The 21,075-nt window shown below is 35.8% G+C and overlaps 1 protein-coding gene across 1 annotated transcript; it reads left to right on the forward strand.

Moving 5' to 3' along the window:
* Nucleotides 1–2,884: 2,884 nt before the first annotated feature.
* Nucleotides 2,885–4,200, forward strand: LOC126053771 (uncharacterized). Its single transcript, XM_049836739.2, has 3 exons — nucleotides 2,885–2,983; nucleotides 3,105–3,240; nucleotides 3,437–4,200. The coding sequence occupies exons 1-3, from the start codon at nucleotides 2,906–2,908 to the stop codon at nucleotides 3,607–3,609; spliced, it is 387 nt and encodes a 128-aa protein (XP_049692696.2). The 5' UTR covers nucleotides 2,885–2,905; the 3' UTR covers nucleotides 3,610–4,200.
* The last annotated feature ends 16,875 nt before the right edge of the window (nucleotides 4,201–21,075 follow it).

Consider the following 21,075-nt stretch of genomic DNA (forward strand, 5'->3'; position numbering starts at 1 on the left):
TTTCTTTGCTTTAACGCGCTCATGTCAGAAACTACTGGTTCGACATGAAAAATTCATCAGTGTTATAAAAGATAATCATAGCAAAGGAGATGGCCAAAAAACATCCAGGATCGACAGAAACTTCATATGTATGATTGGATTCAGTAGGTATAATGTGGGGATTAAAGAAAATATTTAATATACCACTTAAAAACCATGGGGTTCTCTTCTTATAACTTTTTTTGGGGAAAAAAGCAGGCAGAGGCTAGTAATTTTGTATTATTTTTACGGCGTTTTTAGTTAAGACGATGCTAACGTAAAACCGTGATGATCTACAATATCTCAATTTTCAGGAGAAAATACCCGTGACGCTATAGAAGACACCATGATGTATTTTCAACAAAACCCTTTCAAGTACACAATATGGCGACTGTTCACGTTAGACATGAGGCTGATACTGAGCACCATCGGTCTCCTCACCACCTATACAGTGGCTTTAGTGCAGTTCACGCATTTCTTTGACTGATTTGTGAGCTGCACAAGAAAAAATACATTCATGTAATTTTAGTGGATGTTTCTTAGTAAATAATTATGGACGATAAACTTTGCACTAACAAATGTATAATAAGATCTAAGAGCAACATGCGATAGTGTTCTCCCTAGTTCTTCCCTAGTGTTCTCTCAAAAGTAATACTGCTGTGCGAAAAAGTCTAACACGCATTTATTTATAGCTCACTTATAAATATCAAAAGTTGAAGGTAATGTAAAGTGTTTCCATGATATTTATACTATCAAAAGTATAATTAATGCACTTGCGTGTATTGATAATTTTAAATTAAAAATGACGTTTTGGTATACCCCCATCTCGGAAAGGGTATTTTACTCTTCGACATCTAAGTGTAAAAAATGATTGTATCCTCTAGATCTAGAGCGACAAAGTAAATTGAATTTCGAATGTCATGGCTGTACTCAGAAATTATATCAGTATACTGGGCAGTATTCGTGACGTCACAAATCGACGCCATATTGCACTGGAGTGCCACCGTGAGACAAGTTGACGTGACGTCCCGAGCACTAGCTTTGGAACACCACCGATGTCATCAACCTTTTTGAATTCAGAAAAACTCAAGCTCGAAACCTTCTTGCATTATGTACTTTTTCATTTATTTGCTTAGCGCGTGCCATATTTCTTTTTTTTTCGCTTATGTTTGATGAAAAGTTATGTTTTGCGCTCGAGTGCAAAGATTTTTTCACCTTGTGCACTTTGGATTGCCTCGCTATTGATATCTATTTATTTTATGATTTTAGAATCCTTCGCATGCTCGATCAACAAAATTGAGAAAGCATCTTTGCACTCTCGTAAAACAAACAACTATTTTTGTTTTGGTTTCGTTCTACCTTTAAAAAAGTTTCCATATAATCGTAATGTAATTTATCGATTAGGCTAATGGTTTGTACCTATGTATAATGCTATGATATGATGATATCGGTGAACAAGGAAACTACACCAGTGTTATTGTTTCTATTGCTCAGTAATATCGTCGAAAAGTATTTTATACAGAACGATGTCTATAATACAAGCAGATATATTTACAAAAATTATAATCGCCATTCGGCTTATCTGTGGCTTTTATTGCAAAATCAGTACAAATAAAGTAGTTAATGCATTAGTGAGGGCTTACTGTGTATCTATTGCTACTTCAGTTATTGTTATAATAATATATGAATGGTTTATCGGCTTAGATCGGTCGGCGGTAAGGATTTTAGTGTTATCTTCCACTTTATACTCTCTAAATATATTTATAGATTTCTGTTCAAATCGCGAAAACTTCATGCTATTCGTAAAGTATATAAGACAACCTATTTCACAAGATATGCAGTTGGTTGTTAACACACCAATCACAGCGATTTTGTTAATATCTACGTTATGTTTAAGAGTGTTTTCACATGTAAAATATCAATATGATAATGGTATCTGGTTCGCTTTCATTTCCGAGGAGACATTGATGCTAGTACTCGATATTCTCCAATATGTTTCAATCTCACAAAAAATGATGATGTTTGAATTACTCTGGCGTAAGATGGCAGCACTTCGCAATCACCTAGAGCGAGACTTAGGCGATTATCACACTGCCCCGCATGATGCAGCGTAGTGCGTGGATGCGTTTTTTTCCGTTGTATGGAAATATCTCCGTTTGTATGGAAAACACGCATAGTCCAACACACTGAAAATGCATCCACGCGCGTTCATGCGGATCACGCACATACATGCGGAGAAAAACGCACCCCCGCGCGTTGGTGCGGGGCGAAACGCAAGGTATGGCACACTGATCCCGCAGTGACGCGCGTGATTTTGAATGGGCGTGACGTGTATATTTGAAAATGGAAGCCGCCGTGCGTGAATTTACAAAACGCACCTACGCGCGTGAGTGCGTGAAAAACCCGCACGATGTTGCAGATCTGCACTCCCGCAGGAACGCGCGTAGGTGCGTCGACACGCAAGATGCAGCGTGATGCGGGGCAGTGTGAAGATCACCTTATCTAGCGCACGAAGATATGAAACAAGAGAAGATCTTTTGAAGAATAAATTAAAGGCCTGCGTGAATATATATAACAACATACTGAACTCGACCCGAAAGATCGATGCGCAGACGAAATTTCTGGTAATTAATTGTAAATCTATCAAATTTTAAGCTAGCGTCTGAATAAATTCAAAGCTTAGTTTTAATATTAGCTACCTATAAAGTGACTAACCAAAAAGACCGTCAACAGTTCTTTGCCGTCACTGTCACACAAAGGCTTAACCACGAGACTGAAGTAGTTTACTTATAGTTGATATTCTATTTAGATATTCAGTTAATGCTACGAAAGTAATAAATTGTGTAAACATAATTTAATACTTAAAACTACGTTTTTGCTATTCCAGATGTTAACAACTGTAATAATATTTATAGTTCAGGTGTTGAACCATTTAAGTGTATTCATCAGCAGGTTTTCGGAATTTGTAAGTATATACAAAATTGATTACATTAAAAAATAATAACTTCGTGATCTGTTCATTTGAACTGTACTTATAGTTTTAATCTTTGAAGTACTGTTCATATTCTTCGTATATGTACTTACAGAATCATAGTGTGATTATATTGGAAGTGCCACTGAAGATCATAATATCGTTATCGCCCGCGCTGCTAGCAGAGATGGTGAACAGTGAAATAGACAAAATGAAACTGTGCATAATAAAGCAGTTGCTTGTGGTTCGAGGTACTTATATTTTGTATTTTTAATAAAAAAAATGTATTACATATTTACGAATGATCTTCAAAGCTGACCGAAACGCATGCCCACCGCAGTGAGTATGGGCAAACACACTCATTTTGGGGAGATCTTTGTCCAGCAGTGAACATTCAGTGGTTTTAACCACCTTTACATTAAAGTTTACAAATGTCACAATTTTCAGGAGAAAACACTCGTGACGCTATTGAAGACAGCATGATGTACTTCCATCACAATCCTTTCAAGTACACAATATGGCGACTGTTCACGTTAGACATGACGCTGATACTGAGCACCATCGGTCTCCTCACCACCTATACAGTGGCTATAGTGCAGTTCACGCATTTCTTGGATTAATCATTACGTTCTATTATAAACCTAAACAAATCAAAGTTTGTTAAAAATATTATTCATAGCAACTTTGAGGAGCACCGTGTTATTAAGAAAAATGTGGTTATTATTATAAACGCATATTATGTCTTGTAGGTAAGAAAACACATTATGTTATAGTCTGTAGTTAACTGTATCCTCTTGATTGTCGCGAGTTCTGTGTCATACATCTGAATTCATTATTTTATTTATTAACGTCTTACGATGAATGTATTTACTGAGTTCATAAAAGGTTCAGATCAAAAATGTAATTTACGTACCTAATGGGTAATTTACGATGTATATTATCAGTAAAATTATCACTAAGCATCAAAACTGAACAAAAGACCTTATCGCGAAATAAGTAGGTAGGTATAGTCTAAATATAAGCTTCATCATTCATGTAGGTTTATATTTTGTGTTTTTCTGCACGATATAGAAATGTTCATTTAAGTAAATTACATTAAGTTCACAACTTGCGAGAATTACTTTTAGAAAATTCAAGGAAGTCTCAATTTTCCTTTAGATGTAAAATTTTAAAACAATATATGTATTTTCTAAGTTAATCGAAATGTAATAGGTGTGTTTTAAATAAAGATTGCACATAATTGTATTTTTATTGCTCATACATTGATATCTCTGCTTAAAACCTGATAAGTTATAGCCTATGTAACTAGAGATAGCGTAGGGTTCAAACAGTGAAAGATTTTTTTAAATCGGTTCATTAGTTTCGGAGCTTTTAAATTATAAACAAACGAAAAAGGTGTCTCTTTTATATTGGACTGAAATAGTGAAGGTGTGTACTATGCATATAGATTAGTACTTCTAACTACTACTTACTATATCTACGGATTATTTAGCCTATATATAAGCCAGCGAAGGTCAAGCCACCTAGTCCAACTTGTGGGCGGTTATGGGTAATTATTTTTTTCATAATAAGCCGATTGTTATTGTACTATAAATAATTGTTGTTTTTATAAAGCGATGTATATTATAACGCCATTGGACAGTAGCTGTAGAACACAGCTCCGAACAAGATCCCAAGTCGGCGACGTATTTATTCTAAATTCTGTTGAAATATAAGTTTGGCAAAATTATTAAAACAATGTCAATAATAAAATCAGGTGTATTAATGTACACTATAATGGTGTTTCGGCTTTTGTGTGGGTTATATTTTAAAATTAGTACAAATAAAATTATCACGTTGTTAGTGAGGGCTTACTGCCTGTTCATTGGCGCAACAATTGTTTTGGGTACGATAGTTTACATATCCCAGTTAGAAGCAATCCTGATTAGCATTCTTAATGTTGCAAACATCATTAATATTGTAACCGATTGCTTTTTCTATGGAGAAAACTTCACAGCGTTTCTACAAAAAATTACTAAACTGGATATATCCGGAAAGGAGGGAAGTATTGACACACCAGTCACAATGTTTATATTGTTGTTTACTTTATTTGTAAGATTATGTAACCATATCAGATACTTGATTAATTATAATGTATCATTCGAGTTTATTTCTCCGTCGAGTTTTGTTTTGGGATCGGATCTTCTGCATTATGTTTCGATCATACCAAGAATTATGATGTTCGAGCTACTGTGGCGCCAGATGAGAAGGCTCCGTGAATGCGTACAGCATGATCTACCCAGCGCACAAAGGTTTGAAGCTAGAGAAGAACTCTTGAAGGATAAACTGAGGGCCTCCTTGAATACATACAAGAAAATACTAACCTCGATCCGAGAGATAGATACGGCCTCCAAAATACTGGTAAATCAACAAAAATAAAAATCATTTATTTCTACTACTTAAAATATTCCTAAGATTAATCAAACATAGAACAGTTGTACGTACTGTATGACTAACAACACTAAAAAAAATCTTTTTGCCATGGGAACACTAGTAGTAACTCTTAACTTTTGCAGTCGCCTTTGTTACAATTAAGTAGTGTAATTCTTCCAATAGATTATAGAAAAATCCGTTGGTATAATAGACGTTTGTAAACGTGACTGCCACGTGAGTGTGAAGTCTCGGGCTCAAATCCCGTATAATATCAAAATGATATTAGGTACTATAATTACTCCGCCCAGTTTCAACTGGCCGATTTCCTACGAGAAAATCGCCTATGACCTCAAATCGGGTGACATTATTATAATGTTGCATTTGTCTCATACTAAAAACTGCTTCCTCAAAAAAATAAACTGTTTCAGATATTTACAAGTATTACGTCAGTATTGCCTCAAACATTGACTTCAATTCACGGGTATGCCTGTCATTACGTTGCTTTTGTAAGTATATACCTAATCCCTTTAAAACTGGAGAGTAATGTTTTTAGGGTTCCGTACCCAAAGGGTAAAACGGGACCCTATTGTTTTCGCTCCTCTGTCCGTCCGTCTGTCACCAGGCTGTATCTCATGAACTGTAATAGTTAGAGAGCTGAAATTTTCACAGATGATGTATTATTGTTGCCGCTGTCTGAAAACTAGAATAAAATAAATATTTTGAAGGGCTTCCATACAACAAACGTGATTTTTTTGTCCGTTTTATAAATCGGTATGGAACCCTTCGTGTGGGAATCCGACTCGCATTTGGCCGGTTTTTTTAAATTAAATATAATTCTTGCAGAAAGACACTCTTATTTTAATTGAAACTACACTGAATTTCGTAGTGATGCTATCGCCCGCCCTGTTAGCTGAGATGGTGAACAGTGAAATAGATAAAATGAAACTATGTATCGTAAAGCAGTTACTCATATGTCAAGGTATTTTATTTTTCTAAAAATACGTCTCATACTTGTTTAAATAGCTATTTCCAAATAATGTTTTTTTATTTAATTCTGCAAAGTATGAAAATTAAGCATCTTAAGGAAATGTTTCAGGAGACATCAGTCGTGACGCTATAGAAGACGCCATGATGTATTTTCAACAAAACCCTTTCAAGTACACAATATGGCGACTGTTCACGTTAGACATGACGCTGATACTGAGCACCATCGGTCTCCTCACCACCTATACAGTGGCTTTAGTGCAGTTCACGCATATCCTTGATTAGTCACAGCAAGTCATTTAGCGTTAATAGAAGTTTTATGTGTGAAATATTGTATACAATTACTATTCCTTTGTGCCTTTTAACGCGCTCAGAACGATGACGTGAAATCACTATACGGCTAAATTCTAGGTAATTTTAACTTTTTCTTGTTACTGCCAGAGTAAAAAAAATGTGTGATCATTGTATTTTATGCACTACAATCATGGATACACATATTGATCCAACGTCTATTTATAACAATAGGCAATAAAGATGTTGTGTATCATTATAATTGTAACGTCCTAGTTTTGTATTGGAACACGTGGATTATGTACAATTATGTACAAGTTTGTTCATAGACAGTGGTTAAAATATACCAATTCTAGAATACACAGTGTGAGAAATTCAGTTCAGTCACATTGTTTTGTAGTCTTCTCGTAAACCAACTGCTATTTCTGTGTTTCTTATTTCGTTATATTATTTGTAAATATGGATGTGCAAGCGACACCTGCATCCATTAAAACTATAATGTTAATTCGACTTCTATGCGGTTTTTACTGTGACATCAGTGCGAACAAAATAGTAAGGGCCTTAGTGCGAGTCTATTGTGTCGCCATCATCACGTTGGTAATGGCTTTTGGCATTTACTTGTGGAATGGGATCATTGGTATATCAAGCAAAATACATTTTTTATTTATTACAACTCCATACATTACAAGTATGGTTACAAATATTTGTTTCCAAGGAGAGTACTTCTTAGAATTCTTGAATAAGATGGAAAATTTTAACCTGACACACCGTTTTTTGTCGAGTATTAAAATTCCGATCTCATCATTATTTTTTGTTTTTGTATTTCTTCAAAGATTTCTTTTTCAAATGAAATTCACATTTGATGCCATTGGACTTCCGTTTCGTGGAGTACTAAGTCATACTTCGTTTATTTTAATACTTTCCCTGATGAATTATACGGCAGAATTTTCAATACATATAATGTTTGAATTGCTATGGCACCGAATGGGAATGCTCCGCAAACGCCTTGAGCAGGACATTTCAACAGCACGAATATTACGAGATGGAGAGGAAAGCATTAGAGAAATTATAAGAACATGCATGAGAAGATACACTCAGCGGCACGGAATTTGGCCCAAACAAACACAAGTAGATATCAGCCCAGATAGCTGTTGTAAATTCTAATTTCATATGACATATTGTCAGTAATTTCGTATTTGTTAATTAAAATACAGAAAAATGTGTGTCTGTTTAACTTTTATAACACTAGAAGCAGATTCCGTTGTTGGAACACAAAGCAGAAAGTTAAGTTTAAATTCAGATAGAAATTGCCGAAGTACTAAGCATGTTCCAAAAAAAATTAATGATTATGATCGTTTTTTGTTTCTCTTTTTTCACAATTTGATCTGAAAATTACCCTTACTGCAGCTCAAGTTGCTCAAGTAGTGTTGCTAAGACGTCAAGGGCGTACGCAGTGGAAGATGGTTGAAACTTTAAGTGCACCGCGTATAAGTGAAAGATATGCATAGAAAATGCATGACCAGACTGGCCTTTACACAAGAAGACCAAAAAGTGGGGTGTAAGGTGTTCGTCGGCGCACGACGACTGATTTATCGTACGTGCAATAATGAAAAATCGGTTTCTCACTGCGTTAGAGATACGCCAGCCTTTGCAAACAGCAAGAGAAGTCAACGTCCGTAAGTGCACAATAAGAAGAAGGATAGAGGAACGGGATGTGCGTGCTCAAAGGCCAACTCGAGGCCCGGAACTCCTCCCGCACCATCGCGTAGCCAGACTTAGGTTTGCAAGAGAACATGCAAATTGGACGCATGACTAATGGAGTAAAATTTTATGGACCGATGAATGCAGAGTCGTCCTAAGAGCTCTAGACGGCCGTGAACGTGGATGGGGAAAGCGCGGACAATGGTTTCTTCCCACCACTACCAAGCAAACAGTCGGTTTTCATGGTGGGTCCATCTTGGTTTGTCGAGGCAGAAGTTCAGAAGCCCGTACTGAATTATTGGTTGTCGAAAGTCGTCTGACAACAGTGCGGTATATTAAAGAGATCCTTCTAAATCATGTTTTACCCTGTCAGGGATTCATAGGAAGTGAAGAATTTCGTATAATGCAGGACCATGCTCGACCTCACACAGCTCTTTGAGTAACCGATTACTTGTTCGAGGTCGGTATTCAAAAATTGGACTGGCCTGCAAGAAACCCAGCCATGAATCCTGTAGAACATGTCTGGAACATGATTAAAAGACAGGTCCGAGCAAGTCGTAACTCACCACGGACTTTCAGTGAACTGAAAACCGCGCTGGTAGCTGCCTGGGAGGAGATCTCCCAGGTGGAGATAAAAAACACGATCAAGAGCATGCCAGATCGTATGCAAGCATTCATCAGATCAAGAGGAAGAGAAAAATCCATTATTAAAATTTGATAACTTTTTGTTTTGTTAAAAATGTTGAATTTAAAAGTTTATGGTGATTATTGCGGTAAAGGACTCTGTTTTCTAACTCAATTAAACTTAATGAAAATCCTCATAATTCTGTTGTCTGTTAGTCATTTTCTATTGGAAAATTAGTAAATTAAACAATTTTAAAATAAAAATTCTGATTTTTCATTTATATAATGGTTATAAGGCGAAAATGTGCTTGGGCCAAATTCCGTGCCGCTGAGTGTATCAACATTTACTGGAGACGGCTCGTGTGACTGATGGACCAGTGAAGCTTCTGGTAGACACATTTTTATTACTGCTAGATGATTAGGTTAGATTGTCTAACAGGAACCTCAGGACAAATGTCATTCCATTTCGGGTTATTTCTAATTATAGTCCTCGGTGGCAGTTAACTTATCAATTATTATACAATCCGAGTAACATCCCAAGTTTACCAGGAATGGGTAAACTTGCCAAAAAGGGGTATAACTCAGCTATTCCTAGAAATTAAGCTCGGTGGTAAGGTTCTAAGTACAAGAATTTTATGGCGCACACACACACATACAAACATGGTGCAAAAAATCATCATTATTCGATTTAAGGTAGGTACTTTTTGACGGACGATCTATATAACAAGTCACTAACATTATATTCCTGTTGCAGACATTCATACGTGTAGTGATTTTCATTCCTCAAACGATATGTGACTCGTACTACTTCTTTTTAAGAAATCTTAATAGTGTAAGTAGTACCTACCTAATATTTTTCATAATTTTGGCCTTTTTTGTTCTATAGTAGTAAATTACTGTGGTGTACATATAAGTGCATACTGTACTGTATAAGTGTATACTGTACTTTAATAATTTGACTTGTTCTGTTTTCTTTCTTACACATAATGGCTAACTGGAATTTAATGACTGCCGGTGGCATAAATTCTACCTTTTAACACTTTAACTAATATCTCGTACTTATAGCATTAATCCATGACATTATGCAGTTAATGTTGTTTTGTTCTTACAGAGTAAAGCTCTCCTATTATTCGGATGTTTGCTGAAACTATTCATTGTGCTATCACCTGGAATACTGATTGAAATGATTCAAAGTGAAATTAACAAAATTAAAAAATGCATTATAAGCCAATACGCGATGTGTCGAGGTACTTATGATAAACTCAATTAAATAAAACTGAATATAACTGTATATTCTAAACTGTATACAAGTTTGTGCGCACATATTATGGAGTCGAAACTTAGTGTATGTATATGTCTATGTTTGTAACTTTTTTATGCGCAATCGGTTGAACATATGTATTTGAAAGAAACTTGGTAGTAGAATTACGTAGTAATAACTATTTAGTAATCTGTGACAGGATATCTTACCTATCTTACCTACACTAAAAAAATACAAGCTACTTTTAAATCCGAGCAGTATTTCCTTCAAGAAACAAGAAATGAAAAGAATACGTAATTTGAGTTTCGACGAATTTAAAAAACAGTCATGTGAATTCAGCCGTAATACACCAAACAAATAATCATTTATTATTTTTAATGACGTATAGTGAATTCGTTTTTCAAGCTAAACATTTAAATTATTTCAGAAAGTGCATCGCGCGATGCAGCACAAGACGCGCTGCTGTATTTCAGACTGAAGCCCTTCAAGTATACGATACTGCGGCTGTTCTCCGTAGACTGTAAACTGATACTCAGTATGATAAGCCTCATCACGACGTACATGTTAGCTATGACGCAATTTGCGCATTTCTATGATTAATTGTTTTTTTATTACATTGTAATCATTTATGTATCTATGTATGAGCGCTTTCATACTGGCGGATTTTCGGCTTGGTATTTCTGCGTGTCATCGTATTGCGCGGTTCGTAAGGGCTCGTTCGTGTACGCGCAACCAGTGGCGTAGCGTAGGTATCTGTTCCCGTGTATTTTTTTTTAACAAGTGTTCCTGGCAGTTTGTCATTTTTAAAGGACTTTAAAAATCATCAAATGACTCTTCTCGCTGTGGGTTAGCAGCGGTGAGGGAGTGTCAGACTCTTACTAACTAAAAACCGTCGTAGGCTTTTTCGTTCCGTCGAAGGCCTTTTATGTTCCAGAGCCGCGCTAACTCTTTCGAACAACCCGCAGCCCCGGCAGTAGGGGGAGGTTCTCAAGTAGACTTTTCTTTTATATCTTTGTTACTTGATTTCTTGAAGGTTTTAAAATTACAAATTTTTATCGGACGTACCAAAACCACTTAACTTTTTGTTTGTTGACAGATGCAAAAATAAGGGCATATAGTTTTTGAATACGCGAGCGAAGCGAGCGCGATATTTTATCGGACTTAAAACAAAAATTACGTAAAATTTTGCCCAAACGTACTTAACTTTTTGTTTGTTGTCAGATGCAAAAATAAGGGCATAACGTTTTTGAATACGCGAGCGAAGCGAGCGCGAAATTTTTATCGGACTTAAAACAAAAATTACGTAAAATTTAGCCCAAACGTACTTAACGTTTTGTTTGTTGACAGATGCAAAAATAAGGGCATATCGTATTTGAATACGCGAGCGAAGCGAGCGCGAAATTTTGATCGGACTTAAAACAAAAATTACGTAAAATTTAGCCCAAACGTACTTAACGTTTTGTTTGTTGACAGATGCAAAAATAAGGGCATATCGTATTTGAATACGCGAGCGAAGCGAGCGCGAAATTTTTATCGGACTTAAAACAAAAATTACGTAAAATTTAGCCCAAACGTACTTAACGTTTTGTTTGTTGACCAATGCAAAAATAAGGGCCACAATATAGTTTCTGAATAAGCGAGCGCGAAATTTTTATCGGACTTAAACCAAATATTACGTAAAATTTAGCCCAAACGTACTTAATTTTTTGTTTGTTGACAAATGCAAAACTAAGCGCATACAGTTTCTGAATACGCGAGCGAAGCGAGCGTGAAATTTTAATTATTTTTTATTTAAGACTCAAAACCAAAATTACGTAAAATGTGTGTTTTAAGTACCAAATTATAACAATAATTAATTTTAAGTTTAAAAAGTTTCAACTTTCTTGTTTAATGTTTTGTTATTGTTAGACAGTTTTATGTAGCGGCGCAGATACTAGTTGCGAACACTTTTTTTTTATTGGGTAAATTTTGCCGCCCCCTAAAAGCTGCCGCCCGGGGAATTTGCCCCCCTTGCCCCCCCCCACGCTACGCCACTGCGCGCAACAGCAAACAATTGACAACTATCCGTTCAAACGAAGGCGCGTTTATGTTTAATTTTGATGCAGAAACCGCTAGTTTCGCTGTGAGTTGTGAGTTGTTGGGCGGTGAAACAATAGCGAAATTCCCTGCTCTAACGTACAAAACTGACTATGACGTTGTCTCTTTCTAACTTGATTTCGCTCATTTGCTTAGGCGCCGTCTACATCTCCGCCCGTTGTCCGCCCGTTGTCCGCCAGGGCGGAGATGTAGACGGCGCCTAAGCAAATGAGCGAAATCATGTTAGAAAGAGACAACGTCATAGTCAGTTTTGTACGTTAGAGCAGGGAATTTCGCTTTTAATTTGCCGGCCAACAACTCACAAATCACAGCGAAACTATGGCGGTTTCGCCCTTTAGGTTTCGCAGCGGAGGTGTGCTACAGGCATGATAGGAGCGACATAAGTCCGCTTGTGTGAAAGAGCTGTGAGAAACACAGAATTCTTTTTATGCACCCTAAGTATCTAGGATGTTTTTTGATTGACATAAGAAGCACGTATGAAGGTACATATGTTTGTTGCAATTACTTAATTAATGGCACGAATAATTAATTGAACTGTTTTGAAAATGTATATACAATAAAAAAGAGAAATACACTCTATGCTCTGTTTCATTCCTCTACCTCTACTGTTAAGATACATTACTGGATATTTAGGAATAACTTAAAATTGTTAATTAGTTGACCAGTACAAGCTTCTTTTCCAAGTATCTGTGTCCCAAAATTAGAATTGATTCAATAGCATTGGCCTAAAGGTGCGACACACAGACTCATTATTTATAACATTAGTAAGAATGTGGAAACTATAAATAATACAAACTTTTTACGACTTGTTTTTGAACACTTCTTGCGTTTAATATTATTCATATTATGCTATTATTTTTGGGCGATCTCCTTGACCCATAAACACTCGAATATTTTATAGGCCGCATTATTCTCGCTACCCAATAATCTGGTAACTTTGCTTATTTGAATATTCATAAAGTTTTTCCAGCTAAGTTACGTAGTTAACTGGCTATTATCGTGATCGCTTTAGCCGGGTTGCCGTAAATAAATGCATTTAATGTTGGCGCCATAACAATTTTAAATTATAATGTAGCTCAATTTCATAAGGCTAATTTGTAGACCCCTTCGTGTCAAGAAGTGCTTTTTTAGGTATGAAATGAGAAAAATGTTTATTTGATTTTAGCTGTCACAGTTGAGTTTCTGTAATAATGAATCAGTTGTACCGTGTAGGGAAATATTCCGATAGTTGCACTAATTTATCTTCTGCCTTCATTATTTTATTAAATCACTGAGTAATCAGGTAATAAGCAATGATGGTACATTTATCTACTATTCGATTCCGCCCTAAAAAACCACTGACTACTAAGAGTAGATACAGTACGAACACGTTACGAGAGGTCTTGCGTATAAATAAAGTATTTTTAGGCACTTACTATCGATCGTATCTATTACAAGCATGAGATCTTCGACGGGTTGCTAACGACTACCTCCATCTTAGATACTAATTCATATAAATATTGATAAAACTATCTGATAACATAACAAATGAAATTATTCTTCCTCTGAGCCTTTTTTCCCAACTATGTTGGGGTCGGCTTCCAGTCTAACCGGATTCAGCTGAGTACTAGTTACAAGAAGCGACTGCCTCTCTGACCTCCTCAACCCAGTTACCCGGGCAACCCAATACCCCTTGGTAAGACTGGTGTCAGACTTATTGGCTTCTGACTACCCGCAACGACTGCCAAGGATGTTCAATGACAGCCGGGACCTACAGTTTAACGTGCCATCCGAAACACAGTCATTGGTGTCTATGATATACTTAGAAAGTACATACAAACTTTACTTGAAATTAATGAATGAAATGAAATTATTATAATGAAGATTTGCACCATCAGCAATTTGGCACAGGTAAAATCATCAACAGAGCGAGTATTTGCGGCTAACAACCGCAGTACCCATACCCCGACCAGCAATATCCACGCGACATCGCAGAAAGACATACGTCAATTGTCACCACAAAAACCGCCGAGGCAGCGCTTGACCGACCTAATTAATGGCGAGTGCCCACTGGGACAGATTAAGCCGCACATAAAACCTTTTCCATGCCCATACGGTCGCGAGAGCCCATCGATCCTTTTCTTGTTAGGCGCTGCCAATCAAATGCAATCCGGATCCTGCGACAATCCGCTATCGAGCTATCGGTGTGCGGCTGCTCGTAAAGTCGGCTTGTAAAAGCATTAGCTCACGCAAAAAGGGATCAATGCTGTCACGGATTATGTCCTGCACCTAGATAGTTTTTTGTCGACCTGACAGGGGGACCTAAGTATCTTTTTAAAGGGTGAACCTTCATTGCAATGGTGAGAGTGAAACTAATTTCTTCTTAATCTCAATTACTCATAAAATCATAAAATCAAAAATGTAGCCGATAGAACGTTAAAAGTTGCAGCATCGGCAAAAATGATGAGGTCGTCTAAAAACCACACACTTCCAGCAGACTCGGGAATTCATAATTAGAACGTGGCTCATTCTAGAATATGAGCTTACTTTTGACCTAATTTCAGCTCACGCCGACGTCCGACTCGAACTCTGTTTAGTAGGTTTTGAAGAGAACAACTTGTACGAGCAAGATTGCACTGCATATAGTAGGACATCAAAGTTTCGCCTTTTGTATGAGATATTCGCTATATTTCCATGACAACGCGGGATTCATTGAAATGCAGCGAGTCCGCGGAAAGTAAGATCGCGGGAAAGCCCGCGGTCCATAACTATGCGCCGGCGTCTTCCTCGCGCTCTCCAATAAATTTTAACAATGTCGTCGAGTGCGCCGAATATTTTACACTGAATTTAAAATTTGTGTATCGAGTGAAATGTTGTTTGCTGTAAGTTCTGTGTACACAAGTATGTTAGAATTTTGTATGAGTTCGTGAATTGTGTGTTGGGGACGCAGTACGTCTTGGGTGATGAGATGAATATGTTGGAATACAAAATATACTCTCTCAGCCTTACTTATAAAATAATAAGTTATACTTAAGAGATGTTTAAGAAAAAATCTTACTTATAAACGTGGCTGAAATAAATCATTTTCTTAGCAATGTCTTAAATGAGCTGTCAAATTAAGTAGCCTCACACCCTTGTTTAACCCGCTAATTATCAAAATGGCTGGATTCTTACCAGCTGATTTTTCATTTCCGGTTTATTGACAGCTCAACTTTTTAATTTTATATTTTACGGATGCCATTGTTGCCATTACACAACGTCTTGATGACAAATATTTTTTTAAGCTACCAACATTCCGGTAGTGTTGAGAAATTAGTATGTTTTTATGTCATTATCTGTTCATTACTTAAGACATGCTTAAGCAACGTTTATAGGTCAAAATAATTTAATCACTACTTAAGGCTTTAAGTAGTAATTACTTAAAACAATGCTTAGAAGATGATTTGTTGATTTTTATAAGTAAGGCTGTCTGTCAATTTCAAAATAGGAGTGACGCACATACTTTAATTGAAAATATAAGATTAAAGGGTAAGTAAAGTTATGCGTAAGATTCAAGAAAATATTTTTTTTGTTACTCCGCTACGTCTTTAACAACCGAATTAAAAACTAAATCAGCGTCTGAACGATTTGGGACAAAAAACACGGAGTCGTCGTCAACGTAAAAAAACGATTACATCTCTCATAATAAAAACGTATTTATACAACATTATTCTGTGGAATGAAAAGCAAATAAGATAAAAACAGGACTGTATATAATGGACTGAAGTTCGCCGTATTATTCGCTTTAGATACGGCCAGGGCGTCGGGTACTAAATAATGCGCGCTGTTTCTATTGATTGCGGCTATTTTCAGCATCGGTGCCGCCGCCGCATCGCTGGCGAGCCCTAAAATTATATCAACAACTTTGTTGAATCGGGGACACCCACATTTAACACTTAATTTTAATAAATTGAATATCTACTAACAGTGTTAACGATGGAACGGGATTTTGGGATTTTGATGTTCGGATTTGAATTGATGGAACAAGTTTATAGTATAAGACTTTGTCTATTGCGTTGCGTAAAATGAAGTAATAGAAATATTTCTAATAAGCGTTAAGTCATTATCTTTTTCTTATTGAATTAATAAATTATTTAATTAATTATGTAGTAATGAACAGTCATGATATCGAAGCTTCAATATTTTTGACAAAGCGTTTGTTTTTAGATACATAAATACCCTCAAACCTAGAATAATATTTTATTCTTATTTCTAAGTACAGTGTACGCTGTTGCTACGAGCTACGAGGTTTTGTAGCGCTACGGCGTGGCGTAGCAAAGTCCGCGTAGTATGCTACGACCGCACAGTTTTATAAAAATGCATCTTTATAAAAAATAAACTAAAATGGGCTGTAACTTTTCACAAGCTTTAGTTGCCTATTACAATATTTTTTAGAATAATAAGTCTTAATAAAATATTAGGATTTACCAATAAAACCATTATCAATTCTAACAAATCCTTAAAAAACGAAAATAAGGCCTCAATTTTTATGGCTGTTTCATTTTTGTAGCTTAGGGCGGCTATTACCTTAGCTACGGGTAAGCTACAGGTAAGACTAATTAAAAAAAATAAAGAAAACAATGTAATCATGACATATCTTAAAGATTGATTATGATTAAAAATATTGTATCATAATAAAAACAGTAAACTGGTAGCTGCGAAAATATGAATTGATTGTAAATACATTTGTGTAAATTTATTTATTTAACAAAGTTATAGGATTCGTTACGATGAGATTTAAATAATTCATACCAAAACGGTCTATTGAGTTTCATTACGATTCTCAGTTTCAAATAAAGTATTACCTATGCTCGTATAGGTATATAAATATAATGCAAAGGCAACAAATGTTAGAGGTTTATAATAATGATTAGTTGCTTTATATCAATACATAAGATATTAAACATATTGCTCATGTACATAGAGTTTATTGTTTTTGACTTTATCTACATCTGAAAACATGATTTGTTGAATATACAGTTTTGCGATACCACCAAAACAAATGAATTATAGAAAAAATCCAAGATCACAGTCGTTATTTTTTCGCTACCGTACGCTACCGTACCAGAATAAAAACACTTACCCTCTTCTGAGAATCAATACATCGTAATTCAGTAGGTACTTTTACGCTACACTAGTGGGCAAAATGGCAAAGAATTATTTATCCGATGTTTACACGAATATTTGGGTCGACACGGTTCCGTATAAAAACGGGTCGGCTCCAACTTAATTCGGATCACGTGTGGCGCTCGCAATGAGCTTGTAAACACATATGTACGCATCAACTACGCGATCACAATATTTTTCACTTGTTCATCGTTTCAACTGGTTCCGCTGTAACCCTAATAAGTGCGAAAACTTTATACGTTTGGTGCAGTAATAAATTAGCACCGAAAGTATTTAGGAAAAGTCATGTATACTACACTGTCTTCTGCAAGTTTTTACAATAAAAATATTTAACAATTACAGACACCCACACAACACTTGCTAATTCCTAACAAATTGTATTCAGACCAATTTATCACGTGTCGCGATAAAAACAGGCAGCTCTCGGATTGTTATTCATAATTGATTCACCCGTCCGAGATATCAGGAAGTAACCTAATAAACTGTAGAGGTATTGGTTAATGTCCGACTGAAGGACCGATGACCGCTCTAAAAATACGATAAGGAAGCTATCGCTGGGCTGGTTATCGGTGTGGCAAACATACACCCCTTCATGAATAGTTAAAATGTGAAACTCTAAGGAAATGTCCACACAAACCAGAATAATATCAAACCGCAACGACGAATCTCGCGGAAAACTCAATATTCCAAATTCAGCAAAGCTAACTGCTACATAAAACATTGCGGATTCAGTCGCCGATAGAGTTGTTGTTTAAATAAAAATCAGTTTCACGGGATGTGCAAGCTCTTAGATGTTCGTGTGAGCTCGGGCTTATTGTGATGGAGGCATGCGCGGTGCGCGGCTGGCAGGGAAGCCAGCTCAGTGGCACTCGGCGCGACGACCGGCTCGCGCGCGACCCGCCGCCTCGCCGACCGCGACCCTACTTACGTAAGTCACGTCAAAATAAAAATATCAACTTGATACACAACTCTCCGTGAGCTTGCATGTGATGATAAATAAAGACCGAAGCCCTTTTCCTTGTAAAATAACAAGTTCAAGTGAGTAAAGTGAGTGAACATATGATTGTGTTTGTTTGACATTTTCTGTGCCAATACGGACAGTATACATGTTTGTATGTAAGAACGTGATGTTTGGTGAGTATACAAGTGGGCTTCAAGGAATTTTCTATGTAGCGAAGATCTAAAAAGGGTCTTATTTTATTCTACGAGAGACGTGCGCTGAGTGTTTCTTTAAAGGAGTTCAAGTTGTAAATAAATAATTGGCACATGATTTGGTAAACTTGATAACCTTAAAGGTTTAATCAAAAATTGTTTACTATGTTATGTAAATAATTTGATGTTACGTTATTCTGTTAAAATAAGAAGGGAAGGGAATCCAAATTACTTTCTTAGCTTATTTTAACTGAATATTTTTCCTGTTTGGTAGGAGTAAACCATAATTAATTTAAGGGAACAGTAGCCTTGATGCCTGGATTTGGTACAATAATGGCAATGTTTTTGTAAAATTATGGTCCGGCTTTGCTTCCTAGCAACACGAAATGAAAATATTTTGTTGCTTCAGTCTCCCAACGTTGAACGTATCCTTGACGTTCAAAAAGTTAATCCCTTGATTTTATTTTGAGTTGTCTTATCACAACCGGCCTGGTATAGAAAAGTTTAAAGTCCAATTATATTATGCTTTTTTAATGAAGTTATTTTTAGAGTAATTAGTAGAAAAAGATACTTTATCAGTATCACATATTTTATACCACAATCTAGGTAGCTACAGACATTGAATACATTTCATACTTAATTTCTGAAATATGATAAGGAATTTTCAATGACACCTAATTTTATTTCATTAGTTCCACGTTATAATAGATCGGCCTTTCAATGAAAATGTCTAATAAAAAGGCAATATACACAATAAGCAGGCTATGAGCGCGGCTTAAGCGTCTTCACCCAAAGAAGCGAGTCAAGTGGTTCTCAATCTATCGCGCAAAACCCCCTTGTTAGATTACCGTCAAATACATGCTATTGAAACGCCACCCTTGACTCAAGAAATTACAATTTATCGTCTATTATTATGAAACTGTTTTTATGAGAAACTGATAGAAAAAGGTTTATATTTTTATACAAACAAATTATTTTGATTTGATTACTAATAGGTATGGTATGGTTTGGAATAATTTCTATACCATGAAAATCTTATTTTCATCAATTCTTTACTTTAATAAATAAAGACTCCACTAAGAAAACTTTTACATGGTGTTGAGCCGTGAACACATTAATAGCTTGCCTAATGTGTTCACGGCAAAGCATGTTTGGAAGACTTTTCTATTTACTTTCGTGGGACATTAAAATATAAAATGTATGTTTTGAACGATTTTTTACAATTTATTATGACAAGCAATAAATGAACAAGATACTGATAAATTGTTCTTTTTTTTATCTGATACTCTGACAGTTTTATAAGATAATCTTTTTTGCTTCTGATTTAAAGGTAAAAAACACTAACATACTTATGGAACATTTATCTACAGAACGGGAGCTCTTGCAAGACTTCCCAGAGGTTCCATGTTCCATGTGAATACAGTACCGACAAGCAAAAACGAACAAGAAATTTTAATTACTGCCGTTGAAAAGAGTCTTAAAATATATTTTTTGTTATGCCCAAAGCTTTTCTGCGTTGTTATGATGTTCTTTATGTTTACTGTACTAGGTATGGGTGAAAAGATATGAAGAGTATAAAAAAGTTATATTTAGATACAGGACAATGATAGTACCTGCGATTTTAACACCGTGCTGAGGGAATTCTATCACGCTCCCAATTCGTCAGACTTTGCAAATTTAAATTTAGTTAGCAACTTAAAAAACAAATAAAGAAATATTCAAGACCAATTAAAGTAACAAAATTGTTACTGAGGTAAACTATTCTAACAAGCTGGATTTCTATAATCAAGAGAGTTCACAGCGACATGAAAGTGTTTTTGATAGCATAGTTTGAATGATAAGAATTTGCCACCAAGACCAGATAAATTGTCTCGCCTTCATTTTCTTGTATTTCTGGGAATACTTTAGTGCTTTTCGGTTTATTGCGGAAATTAAAGACTTTTAATCGTTTATTTTATAAGCATTAAAGTTTATAAACTATGAAAATCTATTTTATAACATCAAGCATTGGTAGATTTATATAGCTTTATATATTCCAAATCGAAGCATTTATAAGTTCAAATAAAAAAGCAAAAGCAAGAGTGCTTTCACACTAGCCAATAATCCGGTCTTTTGGTGTGCGAACCGAGCGAAAAATCAGCTAGATTGAAACAAAACTAGAACAATAATGCTAAGGAACACTAAGTATTAACGTATAAATCGTGTTGTTGCTGAGGAAATTGTTTTACGATAGAAAGGCAAAAACAAACATGGCGGTAATTGCCTTGTTTTTTATTTCGTCAGCCTAAACATACAACTATTAATTGTTTGTAGTTTACTCTCGGTCTATCTAACAAGTGTGTCACACGGAATGTTTTGTGTATTTTGTTTTGTCTCTAACCCCGTATACTTAGTATTGAATTGAACAAGAAAACTGTAT

The sequence above is a fragment of the Helicoverpa armigera genome, chromosome 3 (genome assembly GCF_030705265.1).
Source record: "Helicoverpa armigera isolate CAAS_96S chromosome 3, ASM3070526v1, whole genome shotgun sequence".
Classification (NCBI taxonomy): domain Eukaryota; kingdom Metazoa; phylum Arthropoda; class Insecta; order Lepidoptera; family Noctuidae; genus Helicoverpa; species Helicoverpa armigera.

Bases quoted from the DNA above. Each gene is read 5' to 3' on its own strand.
- LOC126053771 (XM_049836739.2), top strand. From the start codon at position 2,906: ATGTTAACAACTGTAATAATATTTATAGTTCAGGTGTTGAACCATTTA. The intron at 2,984-3,104 runs GTAAGTATATAC...ATGTACTTACAG, and splicing joins TCAGCAGGTTTTCGGAATTT to AATCATAGTGTGATTATATT. The intron at 3,241-3,436 runs GTACTTATATTT...CACAATTTTCAG, and splicing joins GCAGTTGCTTGTGGTTCGAG to GAGAAAACACTCGTGACGCT.